General features: G+C 41.3%; 1 protein-coding gene across 1 annotated transcript in view; it reads left to right on the forward strand.

The window, feature by feature from the left end:
* Window positions 1–11,461, forward strand: part of LOC105568054 — an 89,059-nt gene that overhangs the window by 62,714 nt on the left and 14,884 nt on the right. The window contains exon 3 of the mRNA XM_012023418.1: window positions 6,903–7,058. Coding sequence (XP_011878808.1) covers window positions 6,903–7,058 — 156 coding nt within the window. The remainder of the gene's footprint in view (window positions 1–6,902; window positions 7,059–11,461) is intronic.

Consider the following 11,461-nt stretch of genomic DNA (forward strand, 5'->3'; position numbering starts at 1 on the left):
GGATTCGTGGATCGGTGTCATCAATTAACTCGTCCGCTTTCATTTCGACGCAGCCGTGCGTGCGAAACGTGGATGTTTGCTCGCTGCTCCCTTCCTTTGCTGCTAAAGTATATTTTTTTTCAAAGCTGAGCACGTGTATTTCCGCGATTTTCTGGTTGTGTGAAAGGAAATCTTGACCGACGGCCGGCTGGATCGCATTTACCAACGTGGGGAAATCGTTAGCAGGATTCGAAGATCAGCTGCGAAGTAATCTTCATCGTACGCGACATCGTTATTGCCCGTATTACCGCGAAGATAGAAGTGCAGAGGCGGATGCATAGAGGATCTCTTGTTTCCGCTTGCGAGTCCCGATGTATATAGATCATAAATTTTCCCTCAGTTAATTGCGATTTATATAACGGAGCCGCGATGAATAATTTGATTAATGGATCCCCAACACTTTATCAAGTATTGTTGCGTGTTAATATTGTTGCTTTTATTTTGCCAAAGCGATGGCGAAAGAATTGACAGGGATTCACGAGTGCTGACGAGACAATATACGTTTGGCAATTGTTGCGCGTTCTATATTTATTAAAAAATGAATATGTAGCAATGTAGCAATCATAGAAGTTCGTTATACATGACAAATAATTGGACCTCGCGTTTTTCACGCAGAGATTTTATCCGAAGCGATGCCTGAAATGAATGCTTATAAATCAAGCTCGTTACGACTCGATAAATCGAAATAAAATTTTTTTTTCCGAGCGGTTAAATGCTCGGGGGGAAAAAAGAATTCCCGGGCCGCAACGTTCACCCAGGCAGGCAATATCGACGATACGTAACTAGGCAATTACCGCAGGCACGCATCGAGCGATGATTTGTATTCCGCGACGCGAATAACAGCGCGACCACACGTAGCCGTGCGAACGAACCGCGCCGTAATTAAAATCGCAAACCGATTTAAATCGCGCTGCAGGTGCCAGGCCTTTGTGCTCCCCGCAGGACGCGCGAATTTGCCCATGCATTTTTGTTCAAATGCGATCACGTCAACAAAACCGACGGTGTCCGACTCGTCGAGCATCGTCTCGCTCGACGGCGTACGAAAGACAATTGGCGCATCTGAATTTCTCTTTTATGTGACTTTCCTTTCGCGCTCATGGACGTTGAATTTTCAACTTGTTTTATGAAATATTTCACCTCGTCACGCGCGAGGGTCACGAGAACATAAATTAATCATCGGGCTTAGCAGTTTTCTTTATTAGTTAAATTCAAGATTAAAATAGCGCGACAATTCACGTGCAAAGTTCACTTCAGTTTTTTAACTATCTTTCGCATCCAAGATGTTACAGAATTGGCAGCGAGCATATAATGTTATTTATCGTAAAGTTTGAAGCTAGATTTTATTTAGTGAAAATGAATGTCACGAGCACAATTTGTGTAAATATCAATAAATAAATTTTGGTCGACCTTAACTGGCACGTGCACTGAGAAAAATGTCAGATTAAATATAATCGGATAATCCAATTACATAATAACAAACGGAAAATTATGATCGGCTTTTCAATAAAATTTTATCGGTAACTGCATTTCATCGGATAAATTTCATAATTTAATCGGGAAAATTAACCATCGGGAACACTATTGAATTGATTTATCCGATGGAAATTTTTCTTAGTGTGTTTAATAAATTCGAAAAATGTACAGCGACGTTTCGACCATGGGTTTTGGTCCTTTTCAAGCAATTTTCTAAAGTGTACAATAAAAAATCGACCCATCGTACGAGGTGTCTAATCTCGATTTTTTATTGAACATTTTAGAAAATTGCTTGAAAAGGACCAAAACCCATGGTTAAAAAAACGTCGCTGTACATTTTTGAATATATTAAACACGTGCCAGATAAGATGGACCAATATTTATTTATTGTTACTTATTACTGATAACGTAAAGAGATTTCGAGGTTTGTGTAAATATGTTCGTTACAATTCAAAATCTGCGCGATTATACCGCTTGCGGAATGAGCCAGAAAGCATCGTATTACATTTCAAACGTGTTGTATTTCATCACGTTGTATTTTGATTTTTCTGGATTGATTTAAATCCGAGAATATTATTTATTAAGTAATTGCACAAATATTACCGAACAATTATACGAGAGTGAAGATTGTCAATTGTTTAATGAAAACTGGAGTAATTACTATCGAAGTGATTCATACAGAAATGATGTTTGAACAGAACGTCCTGGGACGAATTTCTACTTCTCTGAGCGTCCTTCGCAATTCGTCTTCCACGGTGGCAGGCATTGTCGCGTGGCACTGCCGGAATTTTCCTAAAAAAGACGAGAGTCGCCGCCAAGCTTTTCTTTTCTTCGGGTTTCCGAAGGACGCGGTAGAAGCCACGGAACCGGAAACTCCGGGTTGGGCGAGGGTGGTTTACGGGGACACACAATGGAACGTAAGGACCACGTCGGCCGAGTTTTACGGTAGCTGAAAAGAAACTCTTGTCTCTCTCTCTCATTTTTTAACAGGCTCCCTGTTTTCCCTTCCGTGACACTTTTTCCCCCCGTTGAATTAACTCGGTTCTAGTTATCGGATTAAAAGGACAGGCCCGCGCGGCGAATTTTTCCCGTCGACGGGTGACGGCACGCGAAATTTCCCCAACTGGCTGCGGAAAAGTTAGAACGATCGCCGGCTGCTTAATTCGTTACCCCGGCAACCGGTTAATGCAGTTAGTTCACTCGGTAAATTGTTTGGGATGCGCCAACAGAACAAAAAGCATTCGCGAACTTTCGCGAGCTTTCGCATTTACCTTAGCAACTCTTCGGGTTTTCCTTAATCACCTCCAATCCAACGGCGTCGTGAACGACTCTGCGCGTCGAGTTTTCTGTTTCAGCGTATCGCGTTGCGCGCTATCAGATTACATGAAATGTTCCGAACGTAGCAAACATATTTCATCTACGGATTCCCTGATCCCCTCGTTAACGTTTCGCGTCTAGGGCGAAAGACTCGGCATCGATCTGGCCGAGTGTCGGTGAAGGGGGAGAATTAACTTCGGGGAAACAATTGTTCGCGCCAGGGAAAGCTCAAACTTTAATTAACTAAATGATACATAAATCTCGCGCAGTAGATCTCCGTAGAGGTACTCTGGAAAAAAACAGACAGCAACCCATTTGGAGCCCACAATTAGTAATCGAATTATCTGGATTGTTCGTAACTCTAATCTTTTACGAATTTTACCCCGCGTAACTAAAAATCGCGATTAGCTATTCCATCTATATCCAAGATTTTTAAGTAATACTAATCAATTCTCTCAATTAGTTCTGTCGATATTCAGTAACGCAAAGATGTTAAGTTGCTTAGCTACAAAAAAGACGGTCAAAATTTTTCCCAGAGTTACGAACAATCGAAATAATTCGATTACTAATTGTGAGCCCCAAAGTGGGTTGCTGTCTTTTTTTCCCTCCCCCAGAGTACTTGGTACAGAGATAGCCCGATAGCCCTGACCCAGCGATACATTTGTTTCTCGATATCGACGGGAGATGAATGCGGGTCATGCCGACGTGCAGGAGCCAGCAGCGGTATGATATCAAAAACGCTCTCTGCGGTGGCCGCGAGCCAAGTATAGATTGCTAACTGTCGCTGGACAATGATATACACCACGCTGAAAGGATTTCAAAGGAGCGCACTGTCGACCGTGTATCGTGCACAGTGTTACGCCGTCGTATCGTCGTGGACCCGGCTTCCTGAAGAAATATCGTTACTGCGCCATTTGTCTCCCGAGAGTAAGCCGGATATCGCGTCGGAGATACTTCTCAATTCGCTTAATGTGCTTCTGAAAATTACCGGGTGCGCGTTCCGGCGTGTGCGCTGCGAAATTTCAGTGTTGCGGGAACGCTCCGGGAATTAAAATTCATATTTCATCGCACGGAGTACTGGATTTCGCGCGCATTTGCGTTTTGAAATAATGGCAGTTTATTCAGCGAGAGTTCAACGTCATTTGTACATACTTATGCGTTTGACAGGCGCGCTAAATTAGCTTCAACGTATACCCGTTACCTTTTGTTATGCACCCACTTTCCACGAGCAACTTCAAGCCGGTTTTTTTTTATATATTATCTTCCGTGACGAGATAAAACGTTGTATTCGACGTAAAATTTGTTTAATTTAACATCATCTCAACGACCGTATCAACGATGCGAGAACCGCTGAAACCGCCCTTTCATTTTTCGCAACGGTCTATCGCAACGTGAAATTATTTAAGGAGAATGTCGGGCGCTTCCGCAATTGCGGATTATTTGTTTTTTATACACAAACGGCTAGCTGGGACTGCGCTATATTTAGACGGTATCGCGTTTGTTGTCGAAGCGCGCAAGGAGGCTAATCAATAATTCATCGTGGCATAGGGCACCTTCGGTCCATCCACCCCAAGGCGCTGAAACCGCGTCTCTCCAATTCTGCGTTACGTCATAGTAATTACTACCACAATTTCAGCCCAACGCGGCACTTAGACTAATTAAGAGTCGAGCTTCTGTCACGTTGTTTCGCCGTCTTTGCGCGCGACGGAAGATGGTTAGTTAAAAGCTTCTTTTATATTTTCCTTGGCGTAAATCGTAGAACAGAAGACCGACGTAAAATGTAGCCCAGGGGATATTGTACATCGCGTACGGCTCCCGTATAAACGGGTGCTTGTAGCAGCTATCTTAATTAAGTCTTGGCTGATTTTGCTATTCTTCCGTCAATCATTTTGTCGTAACGCAAATAAGAAATTGATTGCAGAAGGGATGGTTTTTCTTTTAGAGAAGAATATCTTATTTAGGAAAATTCAGTCAGTGCCTTTTTAGCGATGCGTTTATATTCGATTTGAAAAAACTGCAGGTTTAGAACAGATCCGAGATACGCGATATGCGAAAATGGAAATCAATAGCTTTTATCCAACCTACAAATTGTGACTGAAAATTTATTCCAAATTGACTAAACAAAGCCTTTCTTTGGCAAACTCGGCCTGTTTATTCGGATATAATATTATTATATTGATAAAGGGAAATGAAAATTTAATTAAATACGATAATTACCCGAAACTAGAAATTCAGCCTGCAATCGTTAAACAGGCCGGCCTTCGAGCTGACACTATTGGTTCCAGTGTCATTTTCGGTGCAGCATCCATTCTCCTCAACACGAAACGCTCGCAGGAAAAGTATCCCGGCTGGGACATGCCGGCCCCCATGAATTAAACATCGCGCGCGTTGGGCTCCGGTGCAAACGAGATTCGCAAATTCATTTCTGTTCACTCGGCACGCGGCCGCGCTCGAAAGAGAGGAGAACGCGCCATAATTCCGAGAGTTTATGAATTTCAGGCTTTCCAGCCCCGGAATCGCGATCTAATAACGCTAACTATTTTACGCGCTCGATGATATGACAGTCGGCAAATCGGATTAGTCGCACCGAAAACGACAAACGCCACACGTAGTCGGCTGTTCCACCAAACATTGGCGTCGCTCTCGTAATCACGGATTTAAATTTACGCAGCTTGTCGCGATTAACCGGCATAGAAATCGTACTGGTAAAGAATTTAGTGTGAAAATTGTATTTCTGCGTTAAGCTATTGTTATCCACGCTAAGTGAAGGCATTGTTATCCGAGCTAAAATGAAGCTATTGTTATACAAGCTATACGTTACCTCGCGATTAAATGTAAAACACGCGAGATTATCGCATTTGTTTTGTTATTGCCAAAATTCACAGGTGGAATTAAATTAACCCTGCGTTAAATACCATGTTTGTTTTAGAAAAACGTCATATTCTTGCGGATACATATAGCTCTAAAATACTATAGGTTCAAACCCTGGCTGAGGTGATATTTTCTCGCAAGAAATTTTGAATATAATATTTAGACACTAACACCCTGTCACGGCTCTTAGTCCTTTATTCCTTCAAATTTGTGTTTATCACATTTGAGCCGTACGAATTTTATTAATTTCTTTTATTATTTAATTTTTTATTTAACTCTGCCTCAAATACACGTTCAAAGAGTATTTAGCCAAAAAGTGATCCGCATGGATGTGATACAGATCATTTTACCGGCTACGAAATATTTCAAGAGATATTTAAGACGATTCTTAAATATAAGAACAGCTGCCGAATTCGCTATTAGATTCGAATACCATTAATTTACCTCGCTTAATACTTGCCTCGTAATAAATATGGCTCGCTTGAAATTGCAGTCTTTCGCAGCTTATCACTTATTCTCGGATTGTTGGATAGCTAGTCTTCGGCTTCATAGTCGGAGAAAGCGAGCATCCGAGTATAAAATTAATTGCAGCTCGATGCAACGATCTCAGGACCTTAATTTTCGCGGGAGAAATTTTCTTTTCTCAGGTCTAAGCACAGTCTTACCGCTATTAACGCAACAGGTGCGCGATCGGGCTTTTCGATGTGTTCGATAAGAAAGAATCGGCCGTGTTACTCGAGCATTGAATCGTGACGATACGATAAATTATTTTTTTTCAACAAGAAAAACTTTCAGTGAACATGGAATAATTTATATGTTTAATTGCGAATAAATAGGCCACTAATTGCAGGCTGAAATTGACAGGAGATAAATGCATTCTAGTACAAATGTATACCTGCAATGTAATCGACAACCTTTAAATGACTTATTTTTCATTTTAAATAATTTATAATTGCAATTAAATTTAAAACATTTCTTTCTCCCTAACTACATTACATTATTCGATATAATATTTTTGCCTCGCGGATAAACAATGGATTTTATTTTTCCCTCTTCTTTCCACCAATCAAGTAAATCGATATGTTCCCCGATGTAATGGTGCTTTATGGATTTTCTTATCTCAGCGGCAACGACTGAGAAAAGGAAGAAGAAAATTTTTACTGCAGATTGAAACTCAAGATCGATATTTCCCCTCTTTTCAGGACCTCGAGCATACGGACGTGCTGACGGTGGGTTTCAATGTGGACGGCGTCGAGCGCGTTCTCGACCTTCGGCTGAACACCGATTTAATTCCGGTCGGCTATCAGCAACTCCACCAGCATCGCGGCACGTACAAAGTGCACACCCCGTCGAAAGTTGTAAGTACCGCTCGGGCATCCAGTATTCGCATCCCCAGCGTGCTAACCGCTTTTCCGCAAACAACGTTTGCGCTAATCGATATCGAACGCGCGAGCGTAATTCTATCAGATACCAGCGCCGATCAAGGAAAGCGTCGAGGATTCATTCAACTTGGCTCCCGTGCTCGGCCATTCACTCGCGACTCGTCACGTGTCGAATGGCACACAAAGAGCGACTATTATCGCCGTTTAATGGTGACATATGTGATACGCGATGTAAAATTTACGACATGCAGCTGTTTGGTCCCCGCCAAAAAAGGGGGGATAATCGATACAATTTTTTTTCAACGATTATTTCGGACAACGAAGAATAGTTTTCTGATTAGGTATTATTTTATTACGTACATGGAAAAACATGCTGTTGAATTAAGCAAAATGAAGTTGCTTCAATTAAACGTTAACGTCACGGGGCTGCCACAAACAGAAATAATTCACTCGATTGCATTTGCTATGGATTTTAATTTTAAGCATTGAACTAAATGTCAAGATTATTAAGACAACAATCTGATGTTTTTCATTTATTAATACCAGGGTTGGGTAAGTTATTTTTTAACTAAGTTAAGTTAAAGTTAACAGCCTTGAAAATTTAAGTTACAAGAAAAGTTAAGATACAAGTAAATACAATTAATTTAATTTAAAGTTAAGTTAATAATAAAAAATTAAAAAGTTAAAAGTCAAATCTTTTATTTTTACATAAAATCTCAGAGACTTACGATCATGTAAATTTCATTGAATTTCGCGATTAGCGTTTGGACAATCACTCACACTGCACGGAATATGGCAACCATTTCATATGCAAGCAATTTCACGTGAGTTCGAGAATCAAGACCCCATATAATTGCTGTGTTCCAAAATGCATTACCAGCGCTGAAGATTTATATGGTACGCATACACAGTAGACTTTAGAGCTGGCAGTGAATTTTAAAACACAGAGACTGCCAATGTAGACAGACACACGGGGTCTCGTGACGTCTTTTAAAATGATTTAACCTTTAAACTTAACTTTTATCTTTTTAACTAGACACTACTCAACCCTGATTAATACTGATGTTGTTTCAACGATTTTATTTCAATTACACTGATCTTGTTGATACAACGTCATTCTTTTTCCGTATCTCTGTTTTCCTTTGAAAGTCCTACCACCTGGTGACGAATGTGCCGAGCTAAGCGATTATGCGTACACCGGCTGTACAAAAATAATCTCGCTACGCATATCACTGGAAAGGGGTGCAAGACTTGTTTATTTGTCAGCATTCTCGTTTGCTCTTTGCGTTTGATTCTCGCCACTTTTCGGGTTGTCCTCCACGAATCGATTCTGCCACGGCGATTCTGCAAGTTGACTCGGCTGTAGAACCATCGATTTTATGACACGTTCACGTAAGGAAGGTCGTCCCCGCACTATTTAACTTTAATCCGACTCTAAGTGATCACGTTACATTAATATTTACCAACTCGCTGCCATATTCCACGTTACCACCAGCAACCCCTCGCAACGGAATTCACCAACATTGGAAAACTCTTGAGACGATGTTTTATTCAGTCGGGTCAACAAAGAGATGCCGGGCAAAGGAGAGAGGTAGCGCATTGTGATAAAAGATAATCTCCGTTTCGAATGAGGAATCGCTCTTTCGGACAACCTGACAATCTATCTGCGAGAGAGTTCATTTTATTCCACGCTCGACCCGTACTTCCGGTCCCACGAAAATTAAAAATCTCCGCGGGCGTCCGCGCCCTCTCGTCGTATCTGCCTGCCGTCATCGCGCGGGCGGAAAAGGTAGGTAGACCCCCGTGCGTGCAGGTATAATACTCGACCGAAATCGATCGAGGTGACTCACTCCGTCTGCCGTCTACATGTCTGATACAACCGTCTTGTTATAAACACACGCAAATGTGTAGCGGCGTGTTGGTCCCGGGCGAACGGCGGGCGTACAACCCCGTCACGTTAAAACCGCGCGCACGGTCGCGGAGTTTCCGCTTTATAATTCAAACGCCGCGACGGAAGAGAAAGGCAGGAAGGACGAGAGGAAAAAAGAAAAGAGGAAGCAAAGAGCCGATGGGACACCCAGAATACGTTGAATTACACGCCGGTCGCGGAGTGTATCGCGCAAGGAGTGTTTCTGCTGAACGTCTAATTCCGCTAGCGCTTCTTCAGACAGTCGATTTTACTTGGCTACCTGTGAAACAGATGGCAAAGACGATTACGAAGGAGGAAAAATAGAAAAAGCTGAGTACGTTAAATGTTTTTATTACGTTATTCGACGTGTGCCGATGGAGAAACCGGTTATATTAAATTTCGCTCGCGCTAAATTAGCGGCAATTAAATTTCTCCGTAATTTATGGAAATTGCGAAAGTATTTCTGAGATGCTCCTCTAATTACGAGGCTTCCAAAATCCTGCCGACTACCTCGTCTCGGCAGCGAGTTTCATGTGAACGCGGTGACAAAAATTGTTATTTACTTTGCAACACGAAGCTGTAACTGTCTGTGAGCACGATCATTGATTTAATTACTGTTTCCTTTTCATTTTAATTGGAGCAGAATCGACATTGAGTTATAAGTAAATTTAAGTTTGCAAATTTAAATTCTATCGCGCGAAAAATAATTGATTCGTCTCGAGATAAAAGTTTCCGTATACATTTTGAGCAGGATAAAAAGAGAGAGCGAAAAATAAAAATTATTATTTAAAATAAAGGACAAAATAAACTAAAATTAAAATTAAAATTGTATTCATAGAAAAATAATACGATTATTATTTTTAACATGATATATTTTTACATCATAAAAATATATTTAAAAAATAACGAATATAAAGTAGCGGCAAGGGAAAAATGAGTCATATATTACTGTATTTATAAATAATAAAGATTGACTGCCGCTCATTGATCGCGATGATATTCTGCTCGACTGCGTGTAATGGGACAATGATGAGCGCAAAAAAGTCATCCGGAATGTGGGACGAAAATCAAGCTGAAAGTGTAAAACTCGCCGCCAACTGTAGAGTTCGTTGCGCCTAGCCGCAACACCGCACTTACTGTTTTGCACAATTGTATTTAATTAATTGGTGGCTCCGGTTAACGGCTCTGCCTTCCGTCGCCCCGCCTCCCGTTCTTCGCGGCATAAATACGGTTTATCCGCGCGGATGAACCAATTTTGAGCTCGTTAAAGGAGAAAATGCGGACGTGGAGTGAGCTAGAAATTTGAGACGTCGGTATAACGTTTGACTGTTCGAAACGTATGAAAATTTTTTTTTAAATAAATTAATAAAATTCGTATGGCTCAAATGTGATAAACACAAATATGAAGGAACAAACAGCCGTGATAAGGTGTTAGTGTCTAAAGATTTTAATCTAAATTTTTTTAATATACAAAATGTATACACAAAAATAACATTTTTAAAGATGTGAAAATCTGTGAAACTCGGTACGCACTGTATATTTGTAGCGAGCGCCATTAGTGCGTACTAAAATTCAAATCATGAACGTTGTGCAGAATAGATATATAAGATTGAGCACATTTTGTAGATCGAGAGGGCAATAGGTATTTCATATTCTTATCTTCGACGAAACTCGATACGACAATGATTTTACGGACAGAAAAGCGATCAGGATGGCAGAGAGGGTTCGTTATTACGGGGCTATACAGAGGGTCCTTTTGTGCTTTCAACGCGGTTCTGAAATTTACGTCCCGGTAATAAGAACGCGACTGTTACGAAATGTATTTTTCTTTCGCACGGCTCTCGTGATATAAATCTACATAATCCCCGATGCGGGGCGCACACGCGATATTACATTTAATAGAAGCGAGGATAAGCTCACCGTGGGCGAATACAAAATTTCATATTCCGCCGACACGCCTCGTAACGCGCTTTCCATGGGGCACGTTACGCTCTCGCGAAATTTTTCTCTTATCCGACAATGAATCAAGTCGCACGCTTTACCCGCCCGTTATATATCAGCGGGCCCCAGTCATTATATCCCTGGACGCATTTATTATAGACGAACGATGATGGGTTTCTTGCGTGAATTAACCGCGTATGTGCGCACGAAGCTGTTACTTGCGACTCTTGCGTGCGACGCGTGCAAAAATTTTGTACCGTGACATGCAAACACAATGCCAGACCTCGAAATTCCCGAAGGCTGTGAACAATTATTTATGAATTCCGTACGATACAGACGTTCTATTTTCTTTAAACATTATCAACCGTCGTGCTTCGGAATATTCAGATAACGCGATAACGCGAATCCTTGGATATGAATTCCAGCGTCACGCGTGCTGGAATCCTTGAATTTCTACATTCGATATTCAAGCATGAGTACGCACATATCCTTGTAATCGATTTTGTTTTCTAATCTGATATCGTTCAAC

Source organism: Vollenhovia emeryi, unplaced genomic scaffold (genome assembly GCF_000949405.1).
Source record: "Vollenhovia emeryi isolate VEMERY1.0 unplaced genomic scaffold, V.emery_V1.0 DF939132.1, whole genome shotgun sequence".
Classification (NCBI taxonomy): domain Eukaryota; kingdom Metazoa; phylum Arthropoda; class Insecta; order Hymenoptera; family Formicidae; genus Vollenhovia; species Vollenhovia emeryi.